The 16,937-nt window shown below is 37.6% G+C and overlaps 2 protein-coding genes across 9 annotated transcripts in view; both read left to right on the top strand.

The window, feature by feature from the left end:
- LOC104150536 (dmX-like protein 1) overlaps nt 1-9,734 on the top strand; it is a 79,932-nt gene extending 70,198 nt beyond the window's left edge. For 3 of the 7 annotated variants that reach the window (XM_068927109.1, XM_068927107.1, XM_068927113.1), the window contains 8 exons: nt 546-596; nt 875-935; nt 1,492-1,619; nt 2,480-2,572; nt 2,999-3,090; nt 3,848-3,900; nt 5,423-5,640; nt 6,063-9,734. In XM_068927109.1, coding sequence (XP_068783210.1) covers nt 546-596; nt 875-935; nt 1,492-1,619; nt 2,480-2,572; nt 2,999-3,090; nt 3,848-3,900; nt 5,423-5,640; nt 6,063-6,287 — 921 coding nt within the window. In that variant the 3' untranslated portion in view covers nt 6,288-9,734. Of the gene's footprint in view, nt 1-545; nt 597-874; nt 936-1,491; nt 1,620-2,479; nt 2,573-2,998; nt 3,091-3,847; nt 3,901-5,422; nt 5,641-6,062 lie in introns of those variants that run through there. The other 4 variants (XM_068927110.1, XM_068927108.1, XM_068927111.1 and 1 more) reach the window with 3 other exon arrangements.
- Nucleotides 9,735-10,286: 552 nt separating this feature from the next.
- LOC138060836 (tumor necrosis factor alpha-induced protein 8) overlaps nt 10,287-16,937 on the top strand; it is a 67,751-nt gene continuing 61,100 nt past the window's right edge. Inside the window, exon 1 of one of the 2 annotated variants that reach the window (XM_068928491.1) lies at nt 10,287-10,345. In XM_068928491.1, coding sequence (XP_068784592.1) covers nt 10,345 — 1 coding nt within the window. In that variant the 5' untranslated portion in view covers nt 10,287-10,344. The remainder of the gene's footprint in view (nt 10,346-16,937) is intronic. The other variant, XM_068928492.1, reaches the window with a different exon arrangement.

Raw genomic sequence — 16,937 nt, 5'->3', positions numbered from 1 at the left:
ATATATTAGCAGAAAGAAACCAAGGGAGGGGCATGCAAGTTAAAAATGGAGACGTTTCCCTAATGAAAATTCCCCACATTGTCCTTCCCATTGGGGTAGTATTACAGGCTGGACTTTCCACTTAATTTGATGGGGTTTATCTTAATTGTTTGATGTCTCCAGTTATCTGTTGAGCTCTTTCTTCCTAGTAGGGAATTGATCAGTTAAATCTGCATGGGAAAAATAGGGTTTTGGTAATGTATCTTGCTCAAAGGAAAGTTTGGAATATAAGACTAAAAGTGCTGTTGAGAATCTATTGGATCTGTATTTTTGCCGTTAATAAATGCTCTTGAAAAATCTTTGGTTTACCTATTGCTAGCTATGTTGCTTGTTTTGGATGGCCACAAATAATCACAGTTATTTTTCAGTCAGTGACAATAAACTAACTAGTCTTGAAAATCATTTAATGTAGTCCCTCCTATTTTTTTTATTTCTGTTAAAGTTTGTTTACCTCTTTCTTTACATGCTTCTGCTTCTTCCTCTCTTGCTTGTCTTACAATGTTCAGGAATATTCCAATAAATTTAATGGAATCAGAAAGGAATTGGCAAGAAAAGAGGTAAGACTGCAGTCTAAGGAGTGTTCATATTTGGATCCATAAATCTCTGAAGCCAAAAGTTAATATTTACCTGGGCGTAAAAGCTGCATAAGCATTAACATCTACACTAGCTAGTCTTGGGAGAGACTAACTTCTATCTGAATTTCTAAAAGCAATACTTGCTTTCAATAGGAATTTCTCAAGGAAACAGTTACCTACTGAACTAAAATAATTAGTGGTAGGAGACATTTTCTTCAGTGGTAGTATTTAACTATTTTTTTATTTTGCATATCGAACAGATGCTCAAGAAAGCTATTAATAATGTCAGAAGAATGGCTTCTCATCCAACATTACCATATTGTAAGTTCACTTTATTAAAAACAAAGTTATCCAAAGATTATATACTTGCTTATTGGCCCTGTTTCTTAATATGCTGCAAACTGGTACTAGCACAGCAATCTGTCACATGTTTTAAAAATCACTTAAGCCCTATACTTAAAAAGGAGAATGATTTCCTAAAACGAACAAACAAACAAAAACCCCCAAACCTCTGGGGATGTAGAACGACCTTTGGAAACGGTGATTTTTAAACCTACCCCCTAGGTAGGGGGTAAAAGGTGCTTCAGTGTCTCCAAGTAAGTAGCCTCGTGTTTCAGGGCCATCTAAATACAGTTCCTGTGATTAACAAGAAATGTTGTTCCCAGTAAAGTTCAATAAGGTTTGAGTAGTAGGTGTGTTAAGTTTCAGTGGTACCCAGTGCTCCTATGGTATGGCAGGTACTATGCAGTTGTTATAGTGCTGACTATTTTGAGGATTTTGTGTGTTGCTGTGACATTTCTTTAAATTTTGAAAGAAACCTTCCTGTTCAGCTGCTAGGACATCTGTGAAAAGTTATTTAAATATTTTTCTGTTGCAGATCTGACAGGTGCTCAAGATGGTAGTGTAAGAATGTTTGAATGGGGTCATGCACAGCAAATCACATGTTTTCGTTCTGGTGGCAATTCAAGGGTAACTCGAATGAGATTCAATTACCAAGGAAATAAGGTAACTGACAGAACGCTTCTCCACTTACCCTCTTTTTGTACTCAACAAAAAAAAAAATTGTAGGTTAGCAGAAACATCTGATTCTTCAAACCTGAACTAGTTTCTCTGATTGTAGAAGATAACTTCTGTGTTCTCAGACATGGAAAGACAGCATAATTCTCAAGGCCCTGCTTTTCTGCTGCACATTTAAAATGTTAAAATTTGTGTATGATATATCTATATAGTATGTTATATATTATTTCTGTAAATAAAATGAAAAATAATAGGTCATCCTTCATATGTACTGTCAATGTTCACGTTCTCTATGTGTGTGTGTGTGTGTGTGTATATATATATATATATACACACACTATTTGAAGGATGAACTAGAATTTCTTGGAGCAAAATTTCTTGGAATCTTTATGTATTATTGAGGTCTCTGTAGACATATATGGACACAGCTACCATTTTAAATATTGCTGTGCTATAACAATTGTATAAACGCTTTGTTCCAGCTCTTGTGTAAACTGCTGTTTTGGTAGTTTCCTCCCCCAAAACATAATGGAAAGACTAAAAATTTCTGAAGTCTTACAAATTATCAGAAGGCATGCCACTGTTTCCAAAGTGGCGGTGTACACTAGAGATCTCCTTATGTGTTAGTACAGTATCAGTGTATGTACCAAATTAGATTGACAAGTTGCCTTGAAAAACAGCAGTTGTAAAGATTCCTGGGACAAAGGAATTTATTTTTAGTGGACTAAATGGTTGATAATATAGTTGCTCTTAATGTATGAAGTAAATGGAAAGCATATGGTTTTAAGTATGCAGTAGAACACATACATACATACATACATACTTACAACTTACATTTCTTATTTCAGTTTGGAATTGTTGATGCTGATGGATATATCAGTTTATATCAAACAAATTGGAAGTGTTGTCCGCTTACTGGAACCTCACCGAAACCGTATTTGGTGAGCTGAAACTTAAACTGGCTTCCATAAATTTGTGTTGTGTTTTTTTTTCTGGCCCCTTTAGAGTAGTTAGGGGTGAGCTAGGACTGTGCTAATAACTTGTATTGATTGAAGTTTACTGATATTTTGTTATGTGATCCATCTGACAGACAAGTTCTCAAATGCTAATCATATTTCTTAATTTGGAGATGCAGTGTTACATCTGAAATAACATAAATGTTCTTTGAGATGATTTCAATGAAACGGAATTGGAAAGTCTACTTCAGTGAAAAATTAAGAGTATCAGAAGATATTCACATACCATTATATGCTGTATTCTTTATAAGTGTTTTTGAAGCAGCTGACCTCCTTGAGGAGGCTTAAGCTTTTATGCTAACACAAAATCTGCTTTATTTAATAAGTAATTTCTGAACTGCAATTTTTCAGACCTGGCAGTGTCATAACAAAACAGCCAACGACTTTGTTTTCATCAGTTCATCATCTTTGATAGCCACAGCAGGATTGTCTACAGACAACAAGTAAGAATTTGTTAATTGCTGCTGTGATAAAGAGAAAATGAAGTGTCCTTTTTTTTTTTTTTGGGGGGGGGGAGGTTAAATGATCCTCCTTAAGGAGTTTGAGAGCAAGGTGCGTACTTCTGATCTCTTTTTTCTCCAGGGAGGGGATGAATTTACATCTAAATTCCACATAGCTACTAAAGATGATTCTGTAAGGGAGCACAAATCCTCCATTCGTGCTTGATGTAAGCCCTTCTTAGGGGTGTGTGTGTGTTTTGTTTGCTTGTTTTGTAACAGATTTCAGAGGTTGTCAATAGCATTTCTATTAACCTTTAGCTTTTAAAGTAAGTTTTGATTAAGAAATAGCAAAAACGATACTAGCATGCAGGTGATATCAGCCACAAAAGACTGTATCTTAACATGAACCCTTTATGAGTGTAACCAATAGAAGAATGACTGAGTAGCAGGCATGTTCTTCCAGTGAATGTATAACTGATTCTGTCAAATCCAGGGACTAATGGTTTCTTATTTGGGATTTAAGCAATGGAAGGTTTCTTACTAGGGAAAGTCAGAAATTCTTTAAAAATAGACACATAGACAAGGGAAATAAATGAGAGTAATTGGGAGTCAGCTCAAAGGTATTAACTTTTAAAAGTCTGTTTTCAATGTTTTTGTGTATGGAATAACTTTTTAAAATAATTCAGATGACTTATTTCAAGTGTTCAGAATACCTCTTAGAACACTTCTTGCTGAATTACAACATTATTTTTTTCTATAGAAATATTTGTCTTTGGGATACTTTGGTTTCACCTACAAATAGCTTGGTGCATGGTAAGTAAAATACATCCAGCAAAATATTTGATCATATTAAATGTGAGTGTGTCTATCTTTATGGAAGTGTTATTGTGGGAAGTAACTTGAACTTAGTAGCAAAACATCTTGCACTGTCCTATGTGGGTACATCATCAGGAATCTATATTAAAAATAGATTCTTGATAAGTGGTATATATAAACGATCAGTTTCACGGACGTGAGCTTCTTCCTTTGCATCCCTAGTATCTTTGCATCACGAGCGCAGCCTCTGAAAGCTAGAAGTCTTTAATTTCTCGGGGTTTTTTTTAATGTTTTGAGCAACTCCTGCTTATAGTGACTAGAGTATTGAGAAGGCAATAGCTATACAACTATAAAAACCACAGTTTTAAATTACAGTTGCTATCTTTACATGAATATACATACACACCCTTCAATTCTGTGTTCTTGTGGCAGTGTCCATGCTGATAAATTAGAGAGGGCCCTCTCTAATTTATTTTATCATTTAAGTATTAGACTAAATAATGGTATTGCAAAGATAACATCAGACATGTCCCGATGCATTAGCTGTTGCTATGTAGTATGTAAAGTGTATGAGCAGATATGCTTTTCATGAATGAATAAATTTCATTGCCTTTGTGAAAATCCAACCCTCAGGGAAGTCCTGATTATGGAAATAAATCTCTGGAATTATGGTTGTAAATAGATATACCAAATTTTCTAGAAAATCTTCATTGACCTTCCCCCCTCCCCCCTAGTGAAAAGGTTTAGCAAGCAGATGTGCAAATCAAGATCTTAGTATACTAAGTTTTAGAGAAGAACTTTTAAAGATACTATTATGTTTGTAAAACATACAATGCATCTGATTTCAAAGGTTATCCAATTTTATATCCTTTTTATTTTAGGTACTATGCCAAATGGTGGATTGTTTTAATGCTTTTAGCATATGTGTGCATGTGTAGATACCTACATAGAGTAGTGAAAAAATGCTTTAGAAAAATTAGTCTACTGTCATGAGTAGGCTCGATGGTGACAGTGTGGTGATCACTGTCATGCATCTGTTTTGATTAGACTGTTTTGAGAGATGAAATAACTATATTTAACTGGGTTTCATTATTTTTCTTACTAATGTTTCACTGTAATGAGAAGAGTACATTTCAATATCTACAACTTAGAGTAAGGCTGGGCAGAGATGAGCTGCGAAGCCTTCTTAATTGAATTATTGTGAAAGGCATATATGAGAAGTGAGAAGAATCTGTCTGATTACAGAGGGACAGCAAGGAGCATTGTGGGTTTTGTTTGTGTGTTTTTTTATCATTTTCATGCAGAGTGTAATTGCTTAGTTTGGGAATACAACAACTTCAGGATGTCTGATGTGAAGCTAGGTTTTAATATATACTGTATTGTATTAAACGGACTGGTTATGGCCAGTTCCATTACAGTTTCAAAGTCACTGTTACTGTCCTAAACCATTAGAGAGGTTGATGGAAAATTAAACTTAGTACAGTGTATTTTATTTAAATTCATTTGCTTTGGCTTTCAGCTTTTATTTGTCATGATAGTGGAGCAACTGTGCTAGCATATGCTCCAAAACATCAGCTACTAATATCTGGAGGCAGAAAAGGCTTTACTTGTATCATTGATCTTCGCCAAAAACAGCAGCAGCAGTTACTCCAGAGTCATGATTCTCCAGTCAAAGCAATTGCCGTTGATCCTACGGAAGAGTATTTTGTCACAGGATCTGCTGAAGGCAACATAAAGGTGTTTTTTTTTTTTTTTTTTTTTTTTTAATGAGGAGGGGGGAGAAGGGTTGCTGTTGCTGATGTATAAATTCAAATTCATTTTTTAAAATTTGTGAAAACCTTACATAGGTGTGGAATGATCAGATATGTCCTACGTTCTGCATTTGTCTTCAACTCTGACCCTCGTGTTTACTAATTGATTACAAAATTTTAGTCTTATCTTGCAGTCCTCCTTGCAGTTATTCATAAAGAAATATTTCTATTAGTATTCTATAGCTCTGTCACTATTGTTTGCTATATGTCTTTATTTTTTTTACAATTGGTGTCAGAAAGACAAATGCAATATGTAGTCCAATCCGATTTTTCCATGACTGATTAGTTTTAAGATCATAGCAATTACCCTTACATTTGAGATTGACGATGTTTTGATGCTTTTTTCAGGTGTGGAGTCTGTCTACCTTTAATCTTCTTCACACTTTCATCAATGAGCATGCTCGACAGTCCCTCTTCAGAAACATTGGGACAGGGGTCATGCAAATTGAGGCAGGACCAGCAAATCACATATTCTCCTGTGGTGCCGACGGAACAGTAAAGATGAGAATCTTGCCTGATAGATTCAGCCCTTTAAATGAAGTGTTAAAAAATGATGTGAAGTTTATGATCTAATAGTTTTCTCAATAGAGTGTGTAACATTCCCCCACCATCACCCCAAAAATACTTTTCCCGTACTAGTCAATGAAGCAAATAGACCGTGATAGCTCATGCCACAAAAATACTGCTGCGTTGTTGTTGTTGTTGTTTTCATATTTATTACCTGGATCTTTTAGTCCCTGATGCACTGATGCCTTAAAGCTTAACGAGGTCCTTCAGATTCTGATTGTTGCCTAAAATAAGCTATACATGACACTGAATTATATATATATACGATATTCTTAAGGTGTGGCTGAAGTGATTTACTCTTCCTGTTTTGGTAGTTATACTCCCACCTGGAGTGTACCATCTGGGCATGGCCTCTGCTTATATTCACCTGGCCTTTCTCTGAAACCAGGTCCAGATGAAAACCTTAGATAACGTTACTTTTTCACTGTGGCATCCGCTCTCTCCTCTAAACTTCAGTCAGCCACAGATAAAAATGTATAGCTCTGTCTAGAAAAATAGCAAAGCCTATTTCGGTAGATACTCCTACTGTATCAGAAACTGGCCAAGCAGATGTTCATAGAATGAGCCACTGTCTCTCTCCGTTCCTGGAATCCAGGCTGTTTACCTCTGCAATTCACCTGAACTCTTTTCTCTGATCTAGGGTATAAGAAACTGAAGGATATTCTGTAACTTGTCTTCTGTTCTATAGCTTGAATCACTGCCATCAGGATGGCAGACTTATCTTTTAAAAAGAGGTATATTTTTAACCCTGAACACTCCCTTTACAAAAATATGTAAATATTAAATGGATATCTTCCTATTAAAATTGTCAAGATTGTGTGAAGCTTTAGTCTTGATCACGAAATACAGGAAGATGTTGCTTTAGGATATGACATTAGAATTTCTTTAAAGAGTATTTATTTACACGTCTGTAGAGGAAAAAACTAATTTATTTTTACATTTTTTCTGGTAAGACCTTATTTAGCCCAAAGATACTCAATTGATTTCCAGCACTTATGTTCTTGTTTGTCTGCTTTGCCTAAGTACTTTAACAAAGGAAAAAAAAAAAAAAAAAAAGCTTAACAGCAAAGAACTTTAATACTGCTGCTTTGTACTGTATATTTACATCTGGTATAAAATGAAAGAAAAATATATTGAAGAGGATAGATTTTTTTTTTTGCCAAAATATTAAACTGTATAACTTAAATGTTTGACCAAAATATTAATGCACAAAGCCTTTAAATTTTTTTTAGCTAAAAACTGTTTCTGTGGGTATTTTGAGTTGCTTTTCCTGACCTATTTCAAAACTTGAGAAAGCTTGATAAACATTTAAGTTGTAAATTACATGCAAGGCTGGGTTACTTGAACGCAAATGGTGTACTTTTTTGCTAAAAGATATTTTGTGAAATATAGCATCAAGATATTAAAAAACTTGCCAGATTAGGGTTGAGGGGATAAATAAAGCATAGTAGAAATGAAGGGCTTGTAAAATGAACTTTGTAACATTCTCAGGATGCTTTTATCTTAAGAATATAAAATTGTTTAAAAAGATTTTGTAAATTGTATTAAGGTCCTTTTAAATGTATGTTTCGCAAGTCACAGTGCAAACACTAAGAAGGTTTTTATGCACGTTACCTGAACTTTCAAATTGTGCAATAAACAGAATGTGAATCTTTTGACATGAAGAAATATGTGGCAGCATTTCAAACTGATACAGCTGTTCAGTGGTTCAATTCTAATTGTTCTTCCACATTTATTAATATTGAGGTAAATTGGTATTAAAACAGTTTAAGTACAGTGATGAACCAAAAAAGTGACTAGAAGCAGCACCACTTTACAGAACAGACTTGCCCAATGCATACTCTGCTCAGTGGCTTGAGTTTCTTCCTCTTTATTCCTATTAAAGAAGCAAAGCTGTGGCATTAGCAGTAACACTAACAGAATCCCTTGAAACCCTGACTTTGTAGTTGCTTATGTACATGCATTAGTTTTATGAATGCATTGAATTAATAGACGTTACATTCAGAAAACAAAAATGTACAGAATCATGAGAACATTGTATAATGATGTCCTTGATGTTCTGTCCTTAAATATATATATATATATATATATTTTTTGTTAATGTTAATATTTCAAGCTCAGCTTATTGTCCTGGCAATTAGAAAAAGCTGTCTTTTTCATCTGTAAACTGAGCAGATTTTATGTGGGATTTGCCAAGACATAGAATGTTGCCAATTTTCTGAGTAGAACCGCACTTTGAATATCCATTCCTTCATTTACCTGGCGAACTCACGCTTATACCAGAAAAGTAATGACTGGGAGCAGGCATTTTCAGTAATGTTTGTAGTTACCATAAGCTACTCTCAAAACTAAATTATGTAAAATCACAGTGTATTTGCCACATCATAATCTTTCAAATAAATCCTGCAGAGACTCAACCTCCTAGAAGTCCATGTTGCTGCTACTTCATTTATAAAGCAGATGTTTGTTTGTATAATATTCATTGATGCTTAACAACTGTTAAGTCAGTTTAGTGGTAGCTTTCTTATAAGATCTAAATCTAAAATGAGTCAACTTCTGTTGTATCTGAACCTTTTTAAAGGGACACTCTCAACGCAAAATCTAGTCATTGGGGGAAAAGCTGAATTCAAAGCTCTTCCAGCTGTTGCCCTCAACACCTTCTGATTTTTGCCCGTTGCTACGTATGACACTCGAACAGAATATTAGTACTGGTTACCCAGGGTTCTAGGCATGAAGTGGGCATATGTCCAAATTGAACTTAAAAACTACGTTTACCAGTGCTGAATCACTGATAACTTCACGTCCAGGAAAAAAAAAAAAAACTTTGTAGTTGATAATGTCCCTTCTAAATATCACAGATTAGGAGCTGTGACTTGTGTTAGTCTATGGAGCAATACGTAATACAATCAGATTTACGTTCTTCTGTTGCTAATTGTTTCAGTTACCTCAAACAGCTTTGTCATCCGAGTTCTTCACGATTACTTTAATCAGTAATTTGGAAGAGCTAAAACTCTGGCCATCTGGGTACTTAAACTGGCTTGCTGCACGAGTTGTAAACAGATGTTTTGCTGATGTTGCAAAATATGTTTATGGAAAAAGATGGTGAGTGGAATATACTTAAGTTTTATTGCAGGTGTGGCATATAAGGTGAGCTTACCTGTTCTGCTTTTTGGAAACCACTTACAGGAACTGAACTGATGCAATCTCCTACACTAAGTAGCACTTCCTTCCTCTTACCAGGACGTGAGGTTTGATAAGTTACTATGGGTATGACTTGCGGAAAGAAAAAAAGCAACCGTGATTGAAAGGAGACGAGCTTGGAGACTGGATCCGTTCTCCATGGTAATTCTTCAACCGTTTGTTTTTACGAAGACTAGCAGCACCACCTCTAATGGCAGATTCAGCACACTCATCAAATTACTTTCTAGAAAATAAATAACTGATTTGAAGTAATTGATCTTTCTCCTTTCCTCCTTCTAGTTGAGTTTTTTCAACAGTAGCTTTTTCCATGTGGGCTTTCAAAATTCGGCACGCTGCTGAACCGTCGGTTGCATTCTGCTCTTAGTCGTGTTTCGTAGTGAAATTAGGCTTTTGGTCATCTTCCTCCATCACTTTTAACTCCTGCCTCATTTCATTTAAATGTGACCGAGCGTGAAAATACGAGACTCTCTTTAACTTTTCACACCTCTACAACCGACAGAACTGGTGAAGTAGCTGCAGCGTCGCCCGCCCGCTGCTGCCGAAAGCCAAGGCAGGGCGGCGCGAGCAGCACCCCCTGGGCTCTGTCCTGCTGCTCACGCCGGCCGCGGTCCGCCCTGCGCTGCGCCGCCGCAGGCCGCCTCCCCCCCCCCCCCCCCCCCCCGCGCCGCCCTCACCGGGCGGTGGCGACCACCGGGCACAGCCCCCGCCCGCCCCTTCCGCGCCCCGCCCCCTGCCCCGCCTCCGCCCTCCGCGCGGGCAGCTTCGGTCCGCTCGGCCGCGGGGCGCGCCCCTGCCCCTGCCGTTCCCCTGCCGCCGCCGCCGCCGCCGCCGCCGCCGCCGCCGCGCCCCTCTCCGCGCACACAGTAAGTGCCGCCGCCCCGGGGGTGCCGCCGCAAGCAGGGGGTGAGGGCAGCAGCTCCGCCGCGCCACGCCACCGGGGCCGGCCATCCGCCCGCCGCCGTCCTCGCCCCCCGGCCGCGCCGCGCGCCTCCGGCCTCCACCAGGCCGGGGCCCCTTCCCCCCCCCCTCCCCGCGCTCCTCGGCGGGGCTCCGGAGCACCCCCAGGGCGCGCGGCGGGCCGGGGCCCCCGCGGCGCGCGGCGGCGACCGTTGGGGCCGGCGCGTGGCTGCCCCTCAGCGACAGGTGGCGGCCGCGCGTGGCGGCCCCGGCCGCGGGGAGAGCCCGGGAGCGGCTCTGCCACCGGTTTCGGTCTCGGCGGCCCTGGTTCTGAGGTGGGATCGTAGCCGCCGGGTTTGTGGAGTTTGAGCGGCTCCCGGCGCGTGTGTAAGCGCAGGACGCGGCTCCCGGCGTAGCCCTGGAGCTACCCGCGTCTCGGCAGGAGGGGCCAGAGGTGGTGACGGGGTGAGACTCACTCTCAAAACTCCCAGCTGGAGCGGCGCTTCTGGAGCTTCAGTATATCCCTCACGCTTTGTGCGGGTTTCGGGTCTTTTCAAGCTATGCCTACTTAATCGTTTAAAAGTGTATTTTGAGAAAAGGTCTTCAGGTGGGAACTGTCCCAAACTGTTTATATTGAGGCTTTTGTTATGCAGCAAAAGCCTCGGTGTGTTTAGCCAAAAACTATATATCGAGTTTTTATTTGTTTTTGAGGAAACATAATTGCTTATCTTCTTTTCGTTGCTCTCACCCACACAACGAGTCAGTTTGGTGCTTTCAAAAGTATTTCTACGTTTAAAAGTATTCATCTTTACCTGAACTCACTTAAAAATAGATTTGTAGTTTTTAAGGTGGAAGGGACAGTTATGATAATATCATTGGATTCGAGGTCCAAAACTAATTGGAAGTACATGAGTTTGGTTTTGAAACATTATTTGCAAAAATTGCTGCTAGTAAAATTAGTATATATATTATTTGCATGTTGTTAGTGAAGAAGACATATCATCATGCATGTTGAGAAATTTGTAGTCAGACTTTTAATTCTGAAGATCTGTACGCATCTATATGTATATGTTGTCAGTTTGACTTCCAACATGTACATGCAGTAGTCAAGTAAAATGCAGTCCAAGTGATGGAGTCTAAGTCTACGCATGTGTTGTTTCAGATATGCTTCTTTGCAAAATATTTCACATAACTGACTACTGAAGCTATTGAGGTTATATACTTTCCAGTCGAAAGCTCTGAAAGTAGTCCAATACACCATATGAGAAGGCAGATTAGCTGTCTATTGTGCTCGGTGGTTGGATTAGCAGCTACCAGCCTCGCTTATCAGCTCTCAATCGGAAACCTGCTTTGAAAGAGCATCTAAAGCACAGCCGAGAGAGCTTGCAGCCCTTTTGAGCGCAGACTCTGAGCCGCCACAGACCTAGGTTCAAGCAGGGTACCGGTTTGGTGGCGTAAAGGGTTTCACTAGTCTGAACCTGACTGCTTGTGGGCCTTGCAGTAACACTCCCAGTTACTGTTCTTCATTTGTGAAGGCAAAGTGTGCATGGCACGGGTGGTGCAGATCAGATTGCAGGGTATTTAGAAAGATGTTTTTAGAAAATTGGCACTGCACCTAGATGAAGTCCCGATTCTGCCCATTGTTGCTGTTTCCTTGTTGGGAAACTCATTAGATCTGTGAATATTGTTTAAAAACATGAAAAAGTCATTGACGCTTACTACATGCTGTTTGTAATTCTTCCATGTAATGAATTTTCATGGAAATCTGTATTTCATTGTGGTTTAAGTTTCTCATTATTTCTAACTTGCAGTGATTAATGAGCCTTTTAGTAAACTTTGGAGAGAATGCAACTCTGAGCTATTATAGCTTGAGGTTAAGCTGAATGCATTCTGTTCCTGAATATGCCGCTTATATTGCTGCATGCTTATATTGCTGCTACTGAAATTGTTGTACTTCTGCAGAAGTACAAAAAGTACAAAAAGCAATGTCATGTGTTGCAGACACAAATGCATGACCCATGTACTACATGTTGCATGTACAAAATAACTTTTTATGATTATACTAATTGAAAATGTTGTTAATGGGAAAGAGAAAAAACAATCCTGAAGGGAATTAGCAGCTCACATATTAGGAGAAGGTGTTTGGATGTTCCTCACTGCTTCTTACCAGAGATCTGTCTTCTAAAAGGTGGGACTCATTTGCTCTCTGCCAAATAAGCCACATAAAAATTTGCTCTGTCTCTAACCAGAAGTTGATGGGGGAGGTGGAGAGGAATCCAAAGTTACGGACTTTTGCAGTGGAAGGAGAGCCAAGACCTCTATTTGGAAGTCAAAATGTGGAACGTGCTCAGAAGCAGAAGGAAGGAATTAAGATATTCTAGTGCATTCATTTATTTTTATTTTTTTAACCTGAAAGCAAACTTCACATGGAGTGTCATCAAAATAAAAGTTAGGAGACAGGTCTTTGTAGGAGCACAAAATGCTCAAACTTGAAATGGAAGTCGCTCACTGTTTTTGCCCTGATGACAGGAAGCGACTCACTTCCGTTAAATAGTAACTAGCATGATCTGACTAAACCTGGATTGTAGTGTACTTTGTGACTTAAGCGGCCTATTTTGAAAAAGTACTCTTTAAATACTTCCCGTTAGGTAACGGATAATGATTATTGCTTCAAATAATTACTGTTGAGGAATATCAACCTTGATCAACTTGTTATTTCAATACGTCAAGACATGTCCTCAAAATTGGACAGTAAAATGCATGATAATCTTTAGTGCAAGTTAATGCATCTTTAATGTGTCCCTACAAATTATTTGTATACAAATAAAAAAATACTGAATAACGAAATATAATAATAATATATATAATATATATATAATATATATAATTATAAAATATAATAATAATAACAAAATATTATTATATTTTGTAAGCTGCAGGTAGAGAGACGCTACACCATCTTTATGAGAAATTTCCTTTGAAATTGCTGATGCGTGTTCTTACTTGTATCTCTTTATAGAGATTTTTACATAGAATTTTTCTTCATTCTTTTATTCTTGTACATGAACAGTAAAAAAAAAAAATTCACCAAGTGAAAAAGTGATATTTGTGGTGATCTCAGCATCTGATATATCCACTTTAATGTCCCAGTTAATCTCAATGGTCCTTAGTATGTTTTCAGTAGTTTTTGCAGTACTGGAGTGGTTCAAAGCAGCTAGAAAGTACTCTCTGGGTAAACTGGGCTACCTTACATCATTGAAATATAATATAAAGCATTTGGACTGCACCTTCCTTTCCTCCTCCTTTCCCTCCCTCGCTCCCTTTACAGTTTCTTGCCATTTCTTGATCCTTTCCACCCTTTCCTATGCAGGTCACTCAAACTACTTTCTTCTTATTTTCCCCCATTGGTGCATTTGTTATGCTTTTGTTTTTAAGTTAGGCTTTGTGCATCAGGTTGTTCTGATGAATAAAAGAAAATTTAACTGAAAATTATATATGTATATAGGAAGAATTTTCTCCCAAGAAAGAATATAAGGTACATTTGAACAAATGTGAAGATATATTCCTGTAATATGTATCACAGTAGAACAAATTCTGGTACTATCAACTGTCGTTTGGAGGGACTGTAGATGTATGGAATGTTGTGCCCCAGTAGCTGACAACTTAATGGCAAACTAACGTGGACTTTAGGGTTCCTCCCCCCAAGTCTCTACTTAACAGCCAGGAAGCAGCCATGTTGTCTATTTGCTGTATAATACAAGTTTCTGTAACGTTTTTCAGCTAAGACGTAGTGGAAAGTCTGGTCATCTTTACTTGAGGTAAAATACTGGCTTTATAATCAAAGAAAATGATTATGGCTTCAAATTAGTTATGGATTTTTTTTTTCCCCTTTGCCTCCAGCATCTTCAAATCACAAGACCTGGAGTAAATACTATTTCTAGTCAAATAGAAGTTGAGATGGCATTTTAGCAGATAAGTGTACTAGTGAGGTTTCACTAGAAGTTTTTACGCTCCCTTCCCAAGTAAAGCTTTGATCACGCCAGAATTTCTTTTTCTAGCTTGAATATACACTAACCTGACCTCACTTTCAACCTAGAAATTTGAGTGCTGTGCTGTGCTGTGAGACTGATATGTGTATTTACAGATCAGCAGCACATACGTGTTTCATTAGCGTTTGTAAGAAGTTTGAAGAAGGGGAAAAGTTCAGAATACTGGATTTAAATTAGTAGCTGATAATAAGCACAGAGTCAATAATGTATAATTATAACATTCAGCTGCCTAATTTTGAGTTGGCATCAGATGCTTGGGGTTTTGTTTTTTTTTTTTTTTGCATTAATCATTGAAACTGTCCTTTAAAACCAGAATATCTCTATTGTCTTTCTTTCTCAGATGTAATACCTGCGATTTCTACAGTGATCTTGAATTTAATAAGACAGGTTGTGCTGTCCAAGAAGAATGTAAGATGGAATATCAAACAAATATGTATCTTTACATGATGTATATTAAAGCTATTGCTTAGTTTCAATTTTGATTTTGTTTGGAAACTTGGATGGTTAAAAAGTAAGAGTCTCAGATCTTGAACATACTTTACAATGACTTCAGAGTTGTTACAGTGACTTCGGAGCTGCTATCTGCCTTGCAGATTATAAAACCCTTAGCTGGTTTTGGTAAAGTATTGAAATGCACATTGAGAGTTAGATACAGAAGATACCTGTACCGGAATCTGCGTTATTTCTAAGGTTCTCGGTAGACCTTCTCATTAACAGAAAATATATCGCCTATTAAGTGAACTGCAGTGTTAAATATGACTGGCTTAATTTAGGATCTCATGTTTATTCCAAAAATAAGATTGGTTATTTCTATACCTGTTTAATATCAAGTTTTGAAATTCAGTTTCCATGGTGAGATCAACAAAACTTGCAACTCTGACTTGCTCAAATTAGAATGACATTTATCATAATAAATGTATGCTATGCATATTAAAAATAATCATTTTTTCCTTTTTATGAAATAAAGTGAAGAGTACAGTAGTATTATCCTAAAGAAATCAGGCTGATGTAATAGTTTCTAATGATAGCTGTTCAGATTCATCTTTGTGAGTGATAGCTGTTAATTATCTGGAGAAGGTTTGTGTGAGCAATGGGCTGTGTTCAGTCCACATCCATTGCGGAACATTTGGCATGCTTAGTCCCCATGTCTAGAGGCCCTGCGATTCAGTATGAGCTGGTAGAAATGGTTTATTGTATGAATTCTGTGTTTACTGTCTGGATCAGTAGGCTGATTTATATTGTGTGGTGATTATTTAAAATGAGCTATCTTAAATAAATACTGACTGTTGTATCTATATACTGTTAGGCCAGATTGCGTAAGTGATGATAAGCTTTGCCAGGCTTTGATCACTTTGAATACAAGATAGAAGAGAAAGTCTGTGGCCCGCTGTATACTGGAGTTCTACTTCTTTGCTATTGTTCTCTCTTAATTAGCAATGAAAATATACTATTACTGTTGTATTCAGTCTCTGTAAAGAGTTAGGTTATAGAATTGATCCATATTATGTCTGAGTTTGATGAACGGAAAAAATTGGACTCGTGCTGTTTCTTCTTTTCCTCAAAGAAAGGCCTTTTTATGATTTATTTAATTTTTGCCTGAATGTCATAGCTTAATGGGGGCATGTCTAAACAGTGTGCTGATTCTACAGGTGTGTTCTTGAGCAATTCAGGAAACGGAAGAACAAACCAAACTGACTATTTTAAAGAAAAGTGATCAGTTTTCAGTGGCTCACAATTTTGCATGTGTTGTTTCATTTCTTTTAGTGCCTTAATTTGATATTTATAAGTTAACTTTCTGCTAATCAAATAACTTTTGTAGAAAACAACATCGTTTTTCTTATTTGGTATTTTTGTTTGCAAAAATTTCCTGGGGCTCAGATATATTCAAGTTTGTCTGTCCTAAATAGCTGAACTGAAGAAAAAGCTATAACAGAGATTCTTCCTCTGTGCAGGAAAAAAATTGGGAAAGGATAGGATACATTAAGCTACTAGAACGTATTGATACATAGGAAAACAACCTCCCTTAAGATGAGAAAGTATACCTGCATGTGATAGTTTTCAGTCGTACTTGTCTCTTGAACCTTGAGTTTGAATATATAATTTATGAAGGGGAAAAAAAAAAAAGTTACCAGTAATGGATTTTCAAGCCCTCCATCCTGTCCAGCATACATATTTGGCACACACAAAACTTTATAAAATCAGCTGTCTTGACAGGCATATTAAGTAGTAAAGTTATAAGTGATCCTGGAAAGGAAAGAAAATATTTTACCTATTAGGGGGAAAATGTTTAAGAGTAAGATAATAATCTTGTTCAGAAACATGCTAAAGTGGACTGTATCACACAAAATTTCATGACATTTCCATGATTGGAAAATATGACGTCTACCATTCTGATTCTCCGTGAAAGTTAATTTCCCTGTAGTTTATAATTGAAATAAATTGCTTTGGACTCAATTCTCATTGTATAATGGTGCCACTTCCAATTTGATAGGTACTCCTGAACTATCAA

This window comes from Struthio camelus, chromosome Z, assembly GCF_040807025.1.
Source record: "Struthio camelus isolate bStrCam1 chromosome Z, bStrCam1.hap1, whole genome shotgun sequence".
NCBI lineage: Eukaryota > Metazoa > Chordata > Aves > Struthioniformes > Struthionidae > Struthio > Struthio camelus.
This window is presented reverse-complemented; position numbering and strand designations above follow the sequence as displayed.